This window comes from Diospyros lotus, chromosome 5, assembly GCF_014633365.1.
Source record: "Diospyros lotus cultivar Yz01 chromosome 5, ASM1463336v1, whole genome shotgun sequence".
In the NCBI taxonomy this organism is placed as follows: Eukaryota; Viridiplantae; Streptophyta; class Magnoliopsida; order Ericales; family Ebenaceae; genus Diospyros; species Diospyros lotus.
This window is the reverse complement of record NC_068342.1, coordinates 648,976-670,041: the sequence shown is the minus strand read 5'-3', so window position 1 is coordinate 670,041 and position 21,066 is coordinate 648,976. Positions and strand designations below refer to the sequence as shown.

Genomic DNA, 21,066 nt, shown 5'->3' with positions numbered 1-21,066 from the left:
GCATACATGTGTTTTGCTTTGCTTCCGTTGTCCTTATTTTCGTATATGTATGTCAAGGTGATTTTTGTCTCATGTTTCATTCTTTTCTCCTTCAGTAAGCACTCCCATTCGAGTAGTCCAGGTAATTGGGGATATCTGAACGAGAGTGCTTACAGAGATTATACAATTGTCTTTATTTATCTAAAAGATCATGATAGTAGATTTCGACTTACAAGAAATTTTTTCGTTTATCTAAAGTTGAGAAGCAAACCGATTGTGAGTTTTGAAGATGATGAGATGGGTTCAAGTTAAAATCTATCAATGATTAAATGATCGTTCGAATTTTTCATGTTATAAAAAATATAAATAAATAAAGAAAAAGAACCCTTCTAGTAAACTAGTTTGGGTAAATTATTTTTGATAAATTAATCCTAAAATATTTTAGTTATATAGAAATAAAATTACTATCACACAATTGTTTTCTTAAAAATATAAATATGTTTCCAAAATGTATAATTTTTAATTTAAAAAATATTATTAAGTTATAAAAAAAAAAAAATGCTTAACTAAAGAGTCGGAGGTAGTTATAATTCCCGGGCGAGCGGTGCCGAGTGGACTCAATCCCCAACAAACAATGGCGGGGAATCTCTCACTCGCCGGCAACCTCTTCGCCGCCGTGGACGTGGGAACGAACTCCTTCAAGCTCCTTATGGTCCGCGTCGACCCCACTACCGGCAGATTCCTTGCCCTCGACCGCCTCAAGGAGTCCGTCGTCCTCGGCCGCGACATGCTCTCCTCCACCGCCATCTCCTGTGCGTCCCAGCAACGCGCCGTCGACGCCCTCCACCGCTTCCAGCAAGTCCTTCGCTCCCACCGCGTCGCCCCCTCCCAAACGCGGCTCGTCGCGACCTCCGCCGTCCGGGAGGCCGCGAACCAGTCTCAGTTCCTGAGAAGTATTCACCAATCCCTAGGGCTCGAAGTCGACGTCTTGTCCGGCGAAGAAGAGGCACGCCTTACATACATCGGAGTGCTTCAATTTCACCCGGTTTTCAACAAGACTGTCCTTACAATCGACATCGGAGGTGGCTCCACCGAATTTGTGATAGGAAGAAAAGGTCAAGTTATATTCGGGACTTCGTTGAAGCTAGGGCATGTAACGTTAACAGAGGAATTCGTGAAGCGACATGAAATTGAGAGAATGCGAGAACACATTCGCAGTGCGATTCGAAAATCTGGATTGATCGGGAAGGTTGGTGAAATTGGTTTTGATGTAGCCATAGGTTCGTCTGGTACGATTCGTGCGATTGAAAAAGCAGTTTTCCATAGATATGGCCGGGGTTTGATGGATAATGAGAGGTTTTCTGACGGGTTCAGGCCAGATTGGAGGTTTAGCAGAGGGGAATTGAGCGATCTTGTCGGAGAGCTGTGCTGCGAGGAGGAGGGAACTGAAGAGAAGGTTAGGAGAGACGAGTTTTTCAAGAGGCGGTCAGAGTTTATCGTGGCCGGTGCCGTGTTGTTAGAAGAGATATTTGGAACTCTTGGCATTGAGGAGATGGTGGTTTCTGCGTATTCATTAGGGGAGGGTGTTGTTACTGAGAAACTGGCTGCTGTATTTGAAGACTATGATTTGAGTGCAAATGCAAAATGGCGATCTGTGGTTCGCCTTGCGACAAGGTTTAACAACAAGAAGATGATGAAATCTGCTGCTCTATGTACTGAAATTGGGAAGGTATTCGAAGATTTGTAACTTTAGTGAAAATTCATACAGGGATATTTCATAATGGAAATCCTTAAGATGGCACTATGTTAACAGGAGATATTTGAAGGTGTAAGGAGATGGAGCGAACTTGGTGCTGGTCAAAACAAACTGGGGGTTTCCTTAAATGACAAGGATCTTGAATATCTTGAAGCTGCCTGTTTGCTTCAGAGTATTGGATTGCTTACTGGAAAGAAGGGTTACCACAAGGAGTCGTACCGGATGATTATGGTAACTCACTCAATTAAGTGCATTCAAAGTTTGTGTGACAATAACAGAAAGATGGCTCTGGGAATTACCCAACATCAAATGTATCTTGAAATTTTGTTGAGGATTTACCGAGAACAAAATAAACAATGGTCAGAGATTGATGCAGGAGCAAATAAAACAACAAAATAGAATTAGTTACTGTTCAGTTATTCTTTTTATTTCAGGGACTTTTATGTATTTTTATGTTATTTTATTCGTTTATTTTAGATGGTTGAGATTTCATGGGTTTTTAAGGCATGGGATTGTTTTCAATTAGGACTTATGACAATATAAGCTTCTGTTTTGACGTAATCAGGGAATCTTTCACATTTTACTAGATTTTCATTGAAGGGAGAGCCATTATTTCTCTTTCCCTGGTTTGAAACAGGATGAAAGAAAGTAAACCTAGATTACATCAGTATGTTGGTATGCTGATCCCTTGGGATTTTTAATTTTTTTTTTCCATCCATTATTTGTCTGTTTCGCTCCTAACAACCTTGATATTGATATTACAGAACGGTGATCATCTTCATGGTTATAATTCTGAGGAGGTTAAGGTAAAATCATTGCTGAATAGTGTACTTTTTCCATAGTCATAATTTATTTATGGGTAATGTTAGGGCAACGGTTAAGCACTAATAAATGCACTTTGTTTTCAAACGAGATGCATTTATTATATCTTGTTTTCAATATTCAAACAGTTTTATTGGTTGATGATAAATACATCATATTTTGAACCATTTACTCAACCAATATAATTGTTTAAATATTGAAAACATGATATAATAAATGCACCTTGTCTGAAAACAAAATGCATTTATTAATACTTAACCATTACCTTTTATTTATAAGTGGCACTTTATTTTTAATTTTTTGTTAATACTGATGAACTTTCAGTATCTTTCAGATGATAGCCTTGCTTGCTAAACATCACAGGAAGAAATTTCCGAAATTGGATCATCATTCTCTTGAAGGATTAACCAAAGAGGTAAGCTACCGTGTGCCAGAGTAAGAATAATCATCTTCCCACTTTCCTATTTGTTTGTGACATTATATTCTCCTGATAATTTCAGATGAAGCAGAAGTTCAGAATCCTTTGTGTAATTATACGTGTATCTATTGTAGTACACCAGTACCTGCCCAATTTTCAAGACTTCAAATTTTCCCATTCTCGTGAAGGGTTCAAACTGGTAAATTTCTATCTAGGTATAGATGATTCATAGCTATTATCTGATGACAAATTTGTAAGTGTATTTACTTTTTATCTGCTCTAACTTCATCAAACATTGGTTTCCTCCAGAAACTAATCTAGCATATATAGAACCTAATAGTTCCCATACCTCTGGCTTGTAACTGTTTTGGAATGGTTTCAGAACTATCAGGTATGTGGAGCAATTACTCTGGGTTTTTAATGGATGTGGAGAGGCTTATGACCATGATGGTTTTCTTGTTCTTGTTATGAATGAATTGTGATAGGATCGTTCAAGGATAAGTGGAAAAGATGGATTCTTTCTTGTGCATTCATGGTTAATTTCTGTGACCTAGTAAATAGAGTGGCTAGAGGTTGCTTCTATAGCAGTAGGGGTTTTAGGCAAAGTGACTCTTTGTCCCTGTTTTAGAAGCTTTTAGCCTTATGGTCCAAGAAATAAAAAGCTTTAGGATGTATTACAGGAAGACTTTTCGCATTGGCACTATAAGGAGTATGAATGTGTCGGTGTCCCACCTGCTCTTTGCAAATAGTGTCTTATTTTGTGGGGCTCTAGAGAGAAAATTGAGAATCTTGTTATTTATTTATTTTTTCTTTTTTTGGTTTTCAGGAAGCCTCACAGTTGCAGATTAACCGAATAAATATTGTTAAGATAATTCCTGAGGAGGATTTGGCATTGTCCCTAGATGTAGAGTGGGTATTTTTGCTCATATTTCCTATTTGGGAATGCTGTATTTTCTTAAGTCAAAACTGCTCTATGGAAATGTGTTTAAAAGGTGTACAAAGTGACTTGATTGGGAGAGAGTTCGTCAACCACTAGCAAAAGGTGGTGTATGTATCAGAAAGTTGAGATCTTTCAGCAAAGCCCTTCTTGGTAACTTGTTTTGAAGGTTTGCTTCTAGGGATGATAGTATTTGGAGAACAGTTTGTCATGTTTTAAGGCAGTAATTATAATTTTCTTTTCTTTTCTGTTATAGATATTTGTCCTTAGCTATATGTAGTTATGCTTACCATTTGTACTGCCCATGGGTGCATGTGGGTGGCTGTGGGTGGCTGTTAGGCTATATATAAGCCACAGCTAGAGGATGGGAAGGCATGTTGAGAAATGAATTGAATATTCTCTATTAACTCTCTCTCACTTTCTATTACCCTTCTCTCTCTGTCTCTCGAACATTCTCCATCTTCTTGCTGTTTCCTTCCTTCCAATTGAGTTCTCCCTTCTAATTCTGCTCTCTCGATCTCTTAATCTTCTCGATTCCCTTTCTAAACCCTAGCCCAACCCTAGGGTGTGACAGTTATAGTAAGAAAGTATGGTATTAATTTTGAGGCTGATGATATGTATAGCTGTAGCAGTTACTTGGGGTCTAGAACCTAATAGAGCTGGTGCCTATGAGAGGTTCTTTTTCACATTAGGAACCCCTTTGGTTTTGGAGGGGTTTATGTGAGTTTGGGGTGATTTTGATAAGCACATTAATTACCAGGTGGGGAATAGGGTTAAGATTAATTTTGGTCAGATCGCTGGTGTGGATGTAGGCTGTTGAGTGTTATTTTTCTTGACCTCATTAGATAAAGATAAAGATATGTTTCTAAGAGAGTTCTCCTAGTTTTCTTTCGACGACATTATCTGGTCTCGAAATTTTTTTGTAGATTGAAATATTGACTCTATGATAGACTTATAGTTGCTTGAGGACCAGGTTATTACAAGGCAAGGGGAGGACAGATAAGAGTGGTGCCCTTTGCGAGAGGATTCCTTTTGGGCTCATTCGTTTTACAGTATGCTATGTGACCAAGGGATTTCATTTTGAAGATGATGTGGTGGTTGAGGTTCCATCCAAAGGTGCCAGTCTTGTCCCACGAAGGGATGGCACCATGCTATGTGGACAAGTAATGTAGTTTTCATCCGAATCTGTTTTTGGCTAGATAGGTTTTAGCTGAGGGTTTCCAATATCAACTTCTAACTAGTGTCCGAATCCAATTCACTATAGTTCCCCGATTTTGGTAATATGATGATGCCGGTGGCATCTTGGGTGGTGACCGCACTGGATGCTACGGGGAAGGCCAGTGCAATTTTTCAAAATTGGGGATCAGTATGCATTTTCACCATACGTCAAGGGTGGCCAGTGTAATTTACTCAATTAACTAATTTTATATCTCTGTGTTACTGATTGCTTCATGGGAAGCTAATGACTTCTAATACATGCTAAGGTGAATGAATTGGCCAAACTGTGTGGTGGTTTCTTCTTGCTGCATTGACCTGCTTGCTTGGCTGGTTATACAGGTCCCCGGCGAGCCAAGGGATCAACAACCCATGCTACTGGATCACGCCCCACCTTCAGACATAAACATTAAGGAAGAATTAACAAAGGAATTGGGACACTTTGATATGGTAATGCTTTTAACCTGATGTTTGTTTGATGCATACAAAGATTTACATATATTATTATCATTTGAAACCTCTGAGCCCTCCTTTTGGCCATCAGGTATTTCAACAGAAGCTGATGGTTATTGTTCCTTCAAGAGCTTCAGAGTCATTAGAGGGAGAAGCTCCTAGTCCTTGCAGAAGAGTCAACAATGCTGTTGATTTGTAGCAAATATTATTTCAGTATATAGGCCTATTAGGGATTCCTTGCTCTATGTCTTTATTTGAGGGGGTATATGCCCTTATAAATGACTTTGATACCAGTATTTGTGATTGGAAAATAGATCAAAATAGAAAATTTTATAAAATTTTAGGGTGTTAATTTATAAAAAAAAAATAAAATTGACCAGCATATCATGTCAAATTATACAGGAAAGAGGACTGTGTAGTCCCTTCCCATGTTTAAATTTAGAATAGCACAACTTAAAATATAAATTTTAATTGAATTTCACATATTTATGTTTAGAATGAATTTAAAATTAAAATTTTATTTGTTCGTACTTTTTAAAATACCCTTGGTATAATAATATTATTAAAGTTAAGAAAAAAACAATTGTTATAAAAAAAAAGAGAACAAAAAAGATATATATTGAAATTCAAAATTAATTATAAAATTAAAAATTAACTATATCTATATATTTAATAATTTAAATAAAATAAAATAATACTCAAAATAACTCGACTTGCAATCCTTAATAGTAACCTCAAAGTGGTGAGAGTTGTCACGGTGCAATCCTAACACCACTTAGCCTTGATTGGCTCATTATTGGGTTAGCTGACGTCCAGTGGTCCCCACTTGATTATTATTAATATTAAAATCTCAAACTACCACTTCTGCCTTGATAATTAATTATTTTCCTTTTAAAATTAATTAATTAATTATTTTCATCCAGCGTTATCCAGTCTGCTATTGGATGGAACAAATTCAATGCTACGCACCTGTATCCTCCCGATGAACATGCAGCATGACCATCGAAGCTTACTACCGGTCTATTGTCACCTTGATCATGATGAACGGCCAGGATCTTCCCAGTTCGTTGACCGCGTTCCCATACTTCCAACAACGTCCGATTGGTGTGCTTCTTGGATTGCGAAAGCACAAAGTCCGCTACGCGCGTCTACGCGCCCAGCGCAATAAAGCACCGCCCGCTTTGAATGGGAGAGCCGAAGAAGCAAAAAAGGAAATACACACACAAAACGTTTCTGCGAAATATGAACGGAAGTGAACAGACGGAGGTTCGAGAACGAAACAAGTATTGCCGTTCCCGGCAATGATCCACCGCGACGAAAATGTGTCGATGCCGCCTTTCTCGCCGTCTCTGCTTAGGGTTTCATGCTCTTTTCTCTCTCTAGAACTCATCCAGTTCCCGTGAAACATACAAACTCTCTCTGCACACCTTGTAAGTGGTCGCATTGTGGACGAGCCTCTTTAGACACCGAAGCAGTCTCTCCATCTCCTTCTTCTTCGATTAATTTTTCAATCAAATCACCTATATGCTATATATGATCTATATACATGTAAATTGTGTATGTATGTACACAGTCGGTCTAACATTGTAGGAAAGAGGAGAGAAACGAAGCGTTACAGAGAAAGGAAGCAGTCGAGGACCGGATACTGAGGTGCTTTTTTCGCGTAAGAGCTTCATTCAATCCAATATCGTTCTTCTACTCGGTAAACTCAATTACTTCTTCTTTATCCTTTTGTTTTCTAGATATGCTTATGTACTTATTTATTAACTGGTTCGAATCTTGTAGTGCTTTGCTTTTATTCGTGATTGTGCGTTTTGAGGAATTCTGAATGTTTTCTTGTCCTCTTAGTGATTATTGAGGTTTGGTGAACTAACTAAATATTAGTTCAAGTTGTGCCAATTGTATGCTTCAACTATTTGTCTGTATAAGTTAATTGCATATTTGGATCACACTGAGGTTGATTTTTGTATTCATTTTACGGTCTGGTTCATTTTCCCATAATTTGTGCTATTCCCAGGTTGTGTGCAGCTTCTACACCGGTCAAATGTTCTTGTTAGTTAGCCAGTTATGAGGACTGCGCTCTGGAACAGTTGGATGTGATTTTTTACTTTTTGCTGTTTTATTTTTTGTTGCTTGTTACTAGTTTCGCCGTTTTGTCGTTTTCTTTGCACTTGGCGTTACCACAACTACTCAGTGGCTGTGCACATTGTTTGAAGTTTGAACTACTAGGTGCTTATCATTTGCCATCAGATTTTACTTCCATCCTAGAAGCCCTTTTTTAAAGGGAAGTAGTGGCAGGAACATCTACATGGTATTAACCATTTTATGGGCGCAAAAAAACTTATCATCCTGTTCCCTAAACTTCTTTCCCTAAATGTATAAGAAAACAGTATCAGTAAGTTACCTTAATGTTTGGCTTAAGGAATGCAGGAAGTGGCATGAAAACATTACAGGTTACTAATATGGACAGTGAAGCGGCAGCTTTTGGAGTTGATTAGACCTTCTATGTTATAAGCAAAAAGTTAGACAATGAACTTTCTTTTTAGACGAAGGGAACTAGTGGCAGGATCTAAATTGTGTTAACCATTTATGGGCACAAAAAACTTATCATCCTGTTCCATAAACTTCTTTCCCTAAATGTTTTCAGACAAGGTGCATTTATTGCACCTTGTTTTCGGTCTCCAAACAATCTTATTGGCTGATGATAGATGCATTGTGTTTTGAAACATTTAATCAACCAATATAATTATTTGGAAACTACAAACAAGGTTCACTTATTGCACCTTAGCCATTGCCCTTACCCTTACTAAAATTAAAATTATCTGGTTGTTATTCATTACGATGTCATTTTTTGTACAAAAGTGGACAAAACTCAAGCAAAAAGAATTTCCACTGTGCATATGTTCTTATTGTCTGGATAAAAGCTAGGAGAGGCTATGGCTATCAAGGTAGCTAGAATGTGATTTGAGTGACTCCTATCCTACTAGGCTTATGGAGAGCTGAACTAGGAATTGCCACTTTTTCTGTAATAATTTATGAGACTCTTTTTGCCAAATAGTCCTAATTTAGTTTCAGCTTGCAATTTATTGGACTTAAAAATCTAATCTTTCCCTGTCTTAGCACCCAAAAAAAAGAAAAGAAAATCTTTGATGGATCATGGTTTACCTTTTTCATAATAATACAAAACTGGGGTTGGGTACCCAATATGTATTTGGCGTTTTATTTGGACAGATTCAACAAGAAACAAGCGTTTGGTAATTCAAGTAACAATGTTTTATTTTTGGAAAATGCTATTGGTACACATTTGTGTACACCTTGGGCTACACAAAGGTGTATTAATGACAAAAATGTCCCTTATGAGGTGCATAGAGGCGCGTGAGACGCATGGAGATGAGGGGTATTTTGGTCATAATATCCCTTTATGTAGTCCAAGATGTACAAAAGTGATGTACATGTAGCATGATTCTTTATTTTTATGATAAAACTTTGACACATTCTCAAGTCACTTCCAAGTTTATCAAGTGCTTTTAGTGCCTTATGTCCTAGGTTACAAAAGTTCAAATTTGACAAAGAGAAATTAAGCATTATTTATCTCAGTCTTTGTTTTTACAAGTAGGTTTTTTTTTTTTTGTTCACATTTTATCATCATTCTTTTAATTCTTACTCCTACGTATAATCTAGGATTTTTGTGAACTCTATTCTAAAACTATTGAACAATTAAAGTTTGATATGAAGTGTATGGGCGTATATGAAGATATGACAAAAGATAAAAATACATGGAAGTCTAGAATTCTGTAGCCGACCCCACATAGTAGGATAAAGATTGGATATGTTGTTCTTGTTGTAACCTAAAACTATTGAGTACAACTTTTGCAAGTTTCTAGTGTTCATTTTCCTCCATCAAATTTTATTTGCAATATTATTATTGAGAGGAAAAATTAACTATGTTTTCACTGAGTGCCTCCCAAACATTTCAACATTGCATCTTTTGTTCACATATTATGTCATACTTGTTGTCTTTGTAAATTACATTTTGTTGAATTTGATTTTCATATTTAAAGATGTAGGTGGTTGTGTTTTATACAATTAGCCTAATGCTGGTTAGATTTATCTCCGAATTGCTTCATTGTAAACTTTATGTAAAAAGATAAATATCTCTTAATAAATATTTAATTGTTCAATTATTAAACTTAGATAAACAAAAGTACAAATGCAGTGTAACACACCAAAATATTTTTAGAATACTTGGACGTTTAAGGAAATAAACCCGAATTTAGATTGGAGAATAATTTATTTGGCCAAGTGAATGGGTCAAATGGTTTAATTATATGTGGATATATATGTATCTATATATATTACAAAAAAGTATAATATATAATCATATATATATATAAAGGAGAGAGGGAGCCCAGTGGGCTGCAGCCCACCAGGCCCCCTTCCCCCTTCAATGAAAGGGACCCCACAACCCTCATGAGGGGCAGCTGCCGCTGCTCGCCTGCTCGCTGCAGGGTTGCCTTGGGCAGCGCCCCCTCTCTCTTGCACCAAGGGGCTGCCTTGGGTAGCCCCCTTATACCATTGGGGATGGCTTGGAATCCATCCCCCATTGACCCCCTTCTTCTTTCTCCTTTCTTCCATGTGTGTATGGGTATATTTCACATAAAAGGAAGATTCCAAAAACAAAAATAAAACACAAATCCCTCATATTAATTGGCTTTTTTATGGGAAAATTAGGGGTCCTATTAATTGAGGGATGGTTTCCCACTTGAGGGAGTTGAAGCAAGTGTGAGAGAGGAGAGAAAATAGAGAAGGAAGGAAGAGGGAAAACTAGTGAAGGGAAGAAGAAGCTTGCCATCAAGATGACCAAGGAAAGGTTGGGAGGCTAGGGAGAGCAAGCAAGACCTTCTCCAAAGAGACTCCAAGGTGAGTCTCCCCCACCCATAAACTCTTACTTTGTGGCATTTTTTTTGTTGCATGAGAAATCAGTTTTGAAAATGTACTTTGTTTCACTTTTCATTTGCATCTATGATCATGTACAGCTTAGGCCCGAGGTGAAGTGGTCGGGGACCTTCCAAGAGGCTCTTAGGTGCCAGTTGAGAAAGCTCTTGAAAGGAGGCTGACATTGTCACAAGTGGGATCGTAGAGTAAAAACTTGCATTTTCTTCAATGCACTCATCTTATATAAATGTTTTATTTTTGGAGAGTTACTCACTTAGAAGGTTCATCTTCTAACTTAAGTTCATCTCTTAGAATATTCAAATATTCTAGGTCAGGCAAGTGGTTCAAAAGGAAAAGAATAGGTTTTGGAAGCTTCGTTATATTTTTGTGGCATTTCATGTTTTTGTAAATGCTATACGTATTACGTGTTTTTATGTGATGCACTAGAAGCATGTATTAAGTGTATTAAACATGCTAAACTCGTTGTACAAACTTGATTCTCATTTGGAGCACGTTATTTTATTTTGGCAAAATATAGACGACTTTAACATTCATATCTTGAGTTGTAGTGACTTAGAAATTTATTCTAAGGATTTTTAAAGATTTCAGGTCAGGACACCCGAAGGGTCTTTCTTTTTCCTTTAAACTCAGTATTTTGGAAGGATTTGAAAATTTGGACTTCTTAATACGAGTTATTAATCAAACTAGGTTCAATCCGTGAAAATGAGCGACACACAAAGACCCCACCTTGATAAACTAAACCAAACACAAGAGTTTAGGTGGAAAGGTGAGGCTGCTAGAGGTAAACACTAAGGAGAATAATCTCTAGTGAATTTGGGAAAAATAAATAATAAAAGTGGAAGGTTAAACAAAGTGTTACTTATAAAATAAATATACACATGAAAATATTAATTATTTCATCAATTGCACATTGGCGATACTATTATATTTCATCTCAAGTTAACAACCTTAAATGTGTTGCAGATATGCTTAAGCAATGGATATGTCTCCACAAGTATCTGCAAGCATGTTCAGTTTTAAAATAACTTAAAAAGTAACATGGGGACACATCAATACGTGTGTGTGTGTGTGTGTGTTGGTTGGGGGGGAATCTGGAGAGTTCCTGCTTCTTGCAAGTGTACATGCTTCTTAGTTTGGAAATGATAGTTTACCATATTCTGGAATGTGCACTTTGAGATATAGATCACTAGGATTCTAGTTTCATGGAAACTGTCTTGTCCTGGCAGATTATCTCCTTGTTTACAAATTGGGTTCCAAAAGTGGAGCTTTAGAGGCTTTTAGCTGACTTGATATAGTTATAGTGCTTGTGAGGATAGGAGTATGAGGAAGAAATTGGGATAGAAATGGGTAGAACACCTTGGGTTGCTCTGTTTTCTCAAACTAATTTGAATACTTCTTTTATTGAGCAAACTGGGCTGCAGCAAAGGATGCTCTTATCATCCACTAGTATTTCAAGTATCTCCACCAGGAGGTTTCTATCCATCTTAATAGTGTTTTGTTTAATTGTTTTTCTGTAGTTTTGCTTTTCTTTTTGAACCTTGTATTCAGCTGTTTGGAGGAGTTATTGGTTGGATTTAATTTACCTGTGGTAGGTAACAGAGAGCAGGCCTCAAGAGTTTTCTTAAAATATCTGCTTCAGACTTATTCTATTGGCCCAGTGAAAGGGAACTTGAGTTATATTTCTGCATTTCATTATCTCCTTTGACAGGTTGATTCCCTTTTTGTAGGGAGTAGGATCTTTCCTATTTCTACCATGGGCTTGAATGAAATATTTCCAGTACTGCTGAACAAGGACAGAGCTCGACAAGGAGTGGCTTTATCCTTGCATGCTTTTTCGGATTTATCTCATGTTTCTCCTGTAGTTTTTGTATACCTATTGAAGGAATGTTATGCTCATGGTAAAAATTCTTTTCACCCTTATCTTAAATGTCCACTGTCATCATTTTAGTGTCATGGAAGTGGTTATGGGATGAATTCTTATCACACATGATGTCAGCTCATAATCCTGTTTTTCCTTTTTCCTTTTAAGAGTAAACTGTTTGATCATTTTTACTATAATTAAGCATTGAAGACAACCTATTTAGGTAGTAATTGGTCACTGCGATGAGTTAGAACTTTTTAATTCTTTTAGCGCACTTAATTTTGGAAGTTGACTATGTTGTTTATATTTCTAGGTTCACCATAAAAGAAGCATTAGGGCATATAGATTACTGTGATTGTGCTTCTTGCATTTGATTTTGCTGAAATTTTGGAGAACATTTGTTCAAAGCACACTTGCAAGCACACACAGAGTTAATGTAGTTGAATCTTCTTTTAGTTCTGCTTCAATTACTTGTACCCAAGCATGAGGTATTCAGCTAATTAGACATTCCCTCATGTGGTTGGAATATTAGTAGCACAAGTGATGGTAGTGAGTTGTCACATACTGGTTATATAGTGTACCATAATTGGTCCTCATTGACAAACATGATTCATTAAGCCTTGTCTTAGATTACACATGCATAATACATGTGGCAGTTTTGTATTCTCCATCTTAAATATTTTAATTCAACCAATCATTACAAGGATGGTAGTATTTCTGTCACGTATGGAATGCTGATCAATTAATTTTCTGGTCTTCTATAGGGAATTGGGTCAATAGGTTGGAGTTTAATATGTTTGGATGTAGTAACATACCCTTTATATCGGTGATATCAGAAAATTTGGAGGTTCTTGTCCAGAGATTTCTGCCCTATGGAGGAAAGCAACGTTTAGCATTGTGCTAGCTTGCTTTATGTAAACTAAGCAAATCTAGTTGGTCGTCAATCTTTTCTCTTCTGACTTTTCACCTTAATAACTTTAGGCTTCAAAAAGCCGCTGGCAGCCATGCTGTAGGAAAGACAGACCCTAATTTTTTTTCTTGCAAGGGGTCAGCTCGTTTCTTATGTATCAGTGACCTTGAAAATTATATATTGTGCTCCTTGGATGCTGACATAATAGTTGAAACCATTTATTTATTTGCAAAGTACATGATATAGACTGTAAGCATGGCATTAATTAGCATAAGATATACTCAGAACTTTCCTTTCTTCTGTTTTGACCGCCTCTTGGGTCACTTCAATCAGATGTTTTTGCATACTTCATTTTACATTCCTTTGTTATCAATAAATTTTACATGTGATAGGCACATGCACGGCATCAAAGAAATTCCGAACTCTTCAACATCAAATCCATCAAGTTCTATACAACAGTCCCCAACCTGGACCAGCTGTTTTTGTTGCTCGGTGTCTCTATCTCATGCAAATCCTTGAAGCAGATTCTGATGGTTTTTGTCATCTGATAGTATCTTCTCTTCGGCGCTATTTGAAAGTAGGAACGATTGCTGAAGACTTTCATGAAGCAAAATCTATTGCAGCACAGCTATTTCTTTTTACCGCTGGTGGCAGTACAGTCTACAGTGAAGGGGTTCTCGTGAAGATTCTTGAAGTTTTTGATGTGACTTTGGTGGATATTGAGAATGCCATGCACACTGCAGATAAGAACAATAGCATTAGTTCAGAATTGGCAATAGCATTTATTGAGAAATACATTCTCATGTTGGTAGAATCCAAGTCATATATGACAGCTGTCACTTTATTGGAACACTTCTCTATCTGCCATTCTGGAGAATCATTTCTAATCAAATTAATGGAGAACAAGGAGTACAGAGCGGCAGAAAAGTGGGCAACATTTATGGGGAAGCCTATGTTATGCCTACTTGTTCAGCAATACTCTGATAGGAATATGCTAAAGAATGCTTATGAAATTATAAAGAAACACAATCTCCAACAGCAATTCCCAGAAACATATCATAAATGTAAAGAAAGGTACCAGTGGTGACTTTCATTGCTTTCTAAGCCATATGTTTCACATTGTCTGTCTTGTTACTTTTAGATTTGCATGTGTTCAGTTTTTATTTTCCATCTAGAGTAACAGAAAGCATTTGACTAAACACAGCTCATTAAAGAAATTAGCAGAAAAGGCATGCTGGGATGTCGCAGAGCTGAAGACTAAAGGTGATAAGCGACTTGTTGAGTATTTGGTAGGTAGTCTTTTACACTTACCGCCATCAACCTGTCAGAAAATTCTTATCTCAGCAAGTGCATTTAACATGTTTAAAAAATTCTAATCTCAGTGACTGCATTTAACATGTTTATGCAATTATATTTCCTGTGGAAGAATGTTTATGCAATTATATTTCCTGTGGAAGAATGTTTATGCAATTATATTTGTGATTGTCAATACTGCATTTGCTCCTATATATACAAAGAGACCTTAGGTCTGGTTTGGCTAGAATGGTATGCAAGTTGGTCAATCTACCTGACTTTCTAGCCTTTGATACTCATGTGGGTTGGGGATCCATTGGTTAGATAGCTGATTATAGTTTTAGGTAAAGAGCTTTTACGAAGCTCTACAGTTAAATTTTGGAAAAAATAACCTTACTGTCACACTTTTTTATTCACAAGAAAAGCTTGATTTATACAAGCTTCTTTACAAGATTAGGAAACAACTAACTTTAGGAAAGAATCCTCGGATCTATACAATTTAGGATACAACCAAGACATGAAACATAAATTAATCTGGAAGATACAATTTTACTTTTAGGAAACAATATATACAATCAATCAATCTAGGAAACATATATAATCAATCACTAATCAATCAATCATCAATTAATCAATCACCAATCAATGATTGAATCATTCATCCATATCAGCTGCCATCTTTCCCAATACATAAACAATACTCTTGCTGTTGTTTCCTGTTATATAGGGAAACCCTAGCTGCTGACACTCCCCCTCAAGATTGGACGTGTATATCTTGCATCCCAATCTTGCTTATCATCTTGTTAAACACTGGTGCAGGCAGGCTCTTAGTTAGCATGTCTGCTAACTGATCTTATGATGAGATGTATGGTTTTCTTATTAGCCCACTATCCAATTTCTCCTTGATAAAGTGTTTTATCTACTTCAATGTGCTTTGTCCTGTCATGTTGAACAAGATTATGAGTGATATTGATTACCGATTTGTTGTCACGGTAGAGCTTCATAGGCCTAGTCCACTCAATCTTGAGATCATTTAGAAGAATTTTTAGCCACAATAATTCACACATACCTAGAGCCATGGAACGAAATTCTGCCTCAGCAGTTGACCTAGCCGCCACATTTTGTTTTTTGATCCTCCATGTTACCAAATTGCCTCCCAACATAGTACAACAATAGCCAGAAGTAGATCTTCTATCTACAATAGAGCCTGCATAGTCTACATCTGTGTAGGCCTCAAGGGTTACAACTTCTCCTTTTTTGAACAAAATACCTCTTCCAGGTGCTCCTTTTAGATAGTGGAGTATTCGATACACAACTTTAAGATGGACTTCCCCTGGGTTATGCATGAATTGACTAACCACTCTCACAGCATATGCTATATCTGACTGAGTATGGGCTAAATATATCAGCTTTCCAACTAGCCTTTGGTAAACTCCCTTGTCAACCTTATCTCCTTCTAAAGCTTCTCCCAACTTATGATTTGGGTCAATGGGTGTGTCACTTGCTTTGCAGCCTAGCAATCCGATCTCCTTTCAAAGGTCTACCACATATTTTTGCTGAGATAAGAATATGCCCTCTTTAGAATGAGCCACCTCTATTCCCAAGAAATATTTTAATCTCCCCAAATCTTTGATTTCAAACTCCTTTATCAAGCACTCCTTTAATTGAGCCATCCCTTCTTTGTCGTTGTTGGTAACAACAATATCATCTACATACACAATTAACACAGTTACTCCCCCTGTGGCCAAATGTTAAATAAAAAGAGTATGGTCTCCTTAGCTTTGTCTATACCCTATGCCAAGCATAACACTCGTGAATCTCCCAAACCAAGCCCGTGGGGACTGTTTCAGTCCATATAGGGCTTTTTTTAGTTTGCGTACAACCGGCCCTTGTGTGGCTACTTCATAACTTGGTGGTATTTCCATATATACCTCCTCCTCTAGGTTACCATGTAAAAATGCATTTTTCACGTCAAACTGATGCAATGGTCAACCTAGATTAGCAGCTAACGAAAGAAGGACTCTAACTGTATTTAGTTTAGCCACTGGTGCAAAAGTGTCCAAATAGTCTACCCTATACACTTGTGTATATCCCTTGGCAACCAATCTTGCTTTGTACCGATCTAGAGATCCATCAGACCTATATTTCACAATATAGACCCATTTACAACCCACTAGATGTTTTCCTTTAGGCAATTTTACCACTTCCTAGGTCTGGTTTTTTTCCAAGGCTGCCATCTTAGCTTCCATGGCATCCTTCCAATTCTTATTCCCTATAGCTTCAGAGAAGCTTTTTGGAATAGGGATGGTATGTAGGCTGGTAAGAAAGGCTTTATGGGTAGGAGACAACTTAGAAAGGGAAAGAAATAGGTGAAATGGATGTTTGGTACAAGTTCTTTTCCCTTTTCTTAGAGCAATGGGCTAATCAAGGTCATAGGTATCTGGCTGGACAGTAGCTTTTGTAGAGCTCATATGAGTCATATCAAGAGAATTGGTTGCAGGAATACCTGGTGATGACTCTGAAATGGCAGGATTGTCAGTGCTATTCCTGCTTGTAGAGACCGTAGGACATATAGGACTTGTAGGAGATGCAGGAGCTTGCATCGAACTAGATTCGGTTTTCTTCCTCTTTGAGTATACTTGCATAGGCCAAGGAGTAGAAGGTTGCTTTCTCAGGTGTCATGTTTGCCGAGTCCTTCCATTTAGGAGATGGGTTCAAGGATAACAGATTAGGGTCAGGAAGAAAGGAGGCATCCCTATTAATCAAGGTCTGATTTTGTTCTAAAATAGTTGATTATCTAAAGTACAACTCATTTTCAGCAAAGGTAATATCAACATATACAAAATATTTCTTTGAAGGAGGATGATAGCATTGATAGCCTTTTTGTGTAGATGAATATCCAATAAATACACATTGTAAGGCACGAGGATCTAGTTTCCCTTTATTGGCTGTTGGCTATTGGAATATGAACATAGGTTATGCACTCGAATATCTTGGGCTGCCAATTACTAGTCACATGGAAGTCAGGAAAATGACTCATCAATAGTTGAATAGGACTTTGAGATTCTAGGGTTTTAGGTGGCAATCTGTTGATAAGAGTGTTGGCAGTTAGGGCTGCTTCTCTCCAATAATGTTGAGGGACATTATGGTGAAAAAGAAGTGCTTGAATAATAACTAGAAGATAATTGTTATCCTAGGACTATGCGGAATGACCCTTAGATGGAATATGCCTCTCTCAACACTCTCAAATCCACCCAGCAATTATAGGAATTAAAAACAGAAAATATAAGCAATCAAACAGAATGAAAATAAGAACAAGAAACATAAAGCAAACCACACAACGCAAAGATTTATCTTGGTTCGGTTTCCTTTGAGGAAACCTACATCCAGCCTTCAAAGAGCCCTCCTAGCAGTCTTATTAAGAAGAAGAACGATCAATACAGCAGTAGAATCCCTCCTTCTAACTATCCCGAGTACACCCCAACAGCTTTCCAAGATTACAAAGCTTTAATGGAAGGAAACACCCAGCTTTTCTCTCAGAACAGTGCACTCGTTACATAGAAACAGAAGAATAGAATCTGACTTAACTGGCTACCCCTTGCCCTATTTATAGAATGATAGGGCTGACATGACAATGACAAGAATTGGATAATTACAGTTTCACCCCACAACTATTACTAATTACACATGGGATACAACTATCTTTCTAAGCCTCCAATAGCCAATTATATCACTGCATGCCTTCACTGATCTTCTAGGATATACTCGAGACAACATTTCAACAATAACCATTTTTCCTCCCGGCCACACCATTTTGTTGAGGGGTGTAAGGACAAGAAGACTCATGAATAATACATTTTTGTTGAAAGAAAGCGGATAGAGTGTGATTGAAGAAATCTCTAGCATTATCAGATCTAAACCGCTTTACATTTACCCCAAACTGAGTCTTAACCATGTTGTAAAAATTGGAAAAAACATGGCTTACTTCTAACTTTGCTTTCAACAAATATAACCATACCACCCTAGTACAATCATCAACAAATAAAACAAACCATCTTGCCCCAAAAATATTGGGAACACTTAATGGACCCCAAATGTTACTATAGATTAAAGAGAAGGGGAAATCAGTCCTTTTATTAGAAAGAGGGAAAGAAACCCTTTTATGTTTGGCAAGTTCATAATCAACACAATGAAAGTGACTAAAATCCAAACCTTTAGCTAAATTAGAAAACATTAATTTGAGAGTGAGAAAGGAGGGATGACCCATTCTATAATGTTGTAATCACATCTTATCCTCATTGGATTGAGCTAGGCATGACATAAGAGGAAGAGACTCCTTCTTGTTCGGCCCTACTGATTCCTCGAGGTAATAAAGCCCCTCTCTAACCCTAACAAGCCCAATCATCCTCTTCTTGCCTTGTTCCTGTATCTCACAGATATTGGAATAAAAAGATACATTGCAATTAGTATCCTCAATAAGTTTTAAACATATATAAGATTAGCAAATAATTTGGGGACATGAAGGACATTCTTGAGGGTTAGGTGATCATTGAGAAGAATATCTCCTTGACTAGCAATGCTAACGAGTGAGCTATCTGCCATTGTAATTTTTCTAGAGCTAGGACAAGGATTATAGGAAGTAAACAATTGTGGATGGGATGTCATGTGGTTTAAAGCACCTGAGTCTAGGATCCAACAATGTTGGCATAAAGTTTCTAAAGCATGTAGGGAAAAAGTAGAGGAAGAAATACCTGTGAGAGCAAGAGAGCTACCTTTCTCTACCTTTTTGTCTAGAGATCCCAGAAAATTTTTTAGTCTTTCAATTTCTACCTTGTTGAGTTCAAGAGACTCTCCCCCATGTTCCAATCCTCTCGATTCCAATTGTTGCTGACTGTTGGCTGCTGCTATATGCACTTGAGTCCTTGCTGGTCCCCCTTTGGATGGCTTTCCATGGAGCTTCCAGCATTTCTCTATGGTGTGCCTAGGTTTTTTACAAAAGGTACACCATGAAGAATTGCTATCCACTGGTTTCTTTTCATCCCTAGGGCCTTTGTTTTGATTATGAGTTTTTAAAGATACTAGGGCAAAACTCTCACCGGAGATAGCTTCTAGCATCACACCCCTTCTCTCTTCTTCTTCCCTTATTAAGGAGATTACCTCATTCAAGGAAGGTAAATCCTCCTTGCCAAGAATTTGCACTCTGACCGCATCAAATTCACTGTTGAGGCCGGCTAAGAAGTCATATATCCGCTCATTTTCAACAAATCTCTTATGGAGTGTAGCATCCTCACTACATTTCATCTTTAAACACTGGTAGTGATCTAGCTCCTGCCATAGAGTTTGCAACATATTTGCATACTCCGTGATGGTCTTCGAGCCTTGTTTGGTTGCTGCCACCCTTGCCTGTATTTCATAGATTTGGGCTGCATATTTAACCTTGGAATAGGTCAAGATTTTGGCCTGCCAAATATCCTTAGTTGTGGTAAAATACATGACAGTGTCACTGATCTCTGGAACTATGGAATAACAAAGCCAGGACTTTACCAAGGAATCTTCCTCGTCCCATGCTGCGAACGCTAGATCACCTTCTTTTGGGCCCGTTCCTAACAAGTGGCCAAGCTTCCCCTTCCCTTTAAAAAAGGTTTGGATCAGTTGTGACCACTTTAGGTAGTTTTTGCTGTTCAAACGATAGGCTACCTGGAGACTCTGCAATTCTCCTCCCAAGGCCCCATTTTGAGTTCTAGCAATTGGAACTTCTGAGGTATGGTAGGAATTGGCTGTATCAGATGTAGGTTCTTGGACAGAAGACTTCTCTTGACCAAGGTTTGGATGACAAACGAAAGGTGGGAAGACTGGTAAGAATAGGCTTCGTAGATCCCAGAGAATTGTAGAACATAAACAATCCCTAGGGCTCTGATACCATGTTAAATTTTGGAAAAAATAACCTTACTGTCACACTTTTTTATTCACAAGAAAAGCTTGATTTATACAAGCTTCTTTACAAGATTAGGAAACAACTAACTTTGGGAAAGAATCCTTGGATCTATACAATTTAGGATACAACCAAGATAGGAAACATAAACTAATCTGGAAGATACAATTTTACTTTTAGGAAACAATATATACCGTCAATCAATCTAGGAAACATATATAATCAATCACCAATCAATCAATCATCAATTAATCAATCACCAATCAATGATTGAATCATTCATCCATATCAGCTTCCATCTTTCCCAATACAGAAACAATACTCTTGCTGTTGTTTCCTGTTACATAGGGAAACCCTAGCTGCTGACATCTACTTTTTCTTGTTTTCAATTATTCTTACATTCCTTTTGTTTTTGGTAATGTGATTATAATAACTATGGGAAGAATAGTAACCAAAATAGAATTAGATGTAGAGCCAAAAGCAGAGTTTTTAAAACATGACACATATTACTCATTGTAGTTGGTTATTTTATTG

General features: G+C 37.4%; 2 protein-coding genes across 4 annotated transcripts in view; both read left to right on the top strand.

Moving 5' to 3' along the window:
* Positions 1-565: 565 nt before the first annotated feature.
* LOC127802390 (uncharacterized) lies at positions 566-5,933 on the top strand. Of its 2 annotated transcripts, XM_052338164.1 has the most exons (7): positions 566-1,708; positions 1,793-1,966; positions 2,500-2,541; positions 2,892-2,972; positions 3,058-3,174; positions 5,470-5,577; positions 5,672-5,933. In XM_052338164.1, exons 1-7 carry the CDS (start codon positions 614-616, stop codon positions 5,777-5,779), a joined length of 1,725 nt encoding a protein of 574 aa, XP_052194124.1. In that variant the 5' UTR covers positions 566-613; the 3' UTR covers positions 5,780-5,933. The 2 variants fall into 2 exon arrangements, with proteins under 2 accessions (XP_052194124.1, XP_052194125.1); XM_052338165.1 differs by lacking the exons at positions 5,470-5,577; positions 5,672-5,933 and adding an exon at positions 3,802-4,201.
* Positions 5,934-7,188: 1,255 nt separating this feature from the next.
* Positions 7,189-21,066, top strand: part of LOC127802389 (uncharacterized) — a 28,733-nt gene continuing 14,855 nt past the window's right edge. Inside the window, exons 1-4 of one of the 2 annotated variants that reach the window (XM_052338162.1) lie at positions 7,189-7,282; positions 12,264-12,434; positions 13,700-14,381; positions 14,512-14,596. In XM_052338162.1, coding sequence (XP_052194122.1) covers positions 12,290-12,434; positions 13,700-14,381; positions 14,512-14,596 — 912 coding nt within the window. In that variant the 5' untranslated portion in view covers positions 7,189-7,282; positions 12,264-12,289. Of the gene's footprint in view, positions 7,283-12,263; positions 12,435-13,699; positions 14,382-14,511; positions 14,597-21,066 lie in introns of those variants that run through there. The other variant, XM_052338163.1, reaches the window with a different exon arrangement.

Excerpts from the sequence above, each read along its gene's own strand:
- LOC127802390 (XM_052338164.1), top strand. The coding sequence starts at position 614 with ATGGCGGGGAATCTCTCACTCGCCGGCAACCTCTTCGCCGCCGTGGAC. Across the intron at positions 2,542-2,891 it reads ATAATTCTGAGGAGGTTAAG|ATGATAGCCTTGCTTGCTAA; the intron begins GTAAAATCATTG and ends AGTATCTTTCAG. Across the intron at positions 3,175-5,469 it reads CTCGTGAAGGGTTCAAACTG|GTCCCCGGCGAGCCAAGGGA; the intron begins GTAAATTTCTAT and ends CTGGTTATACAG.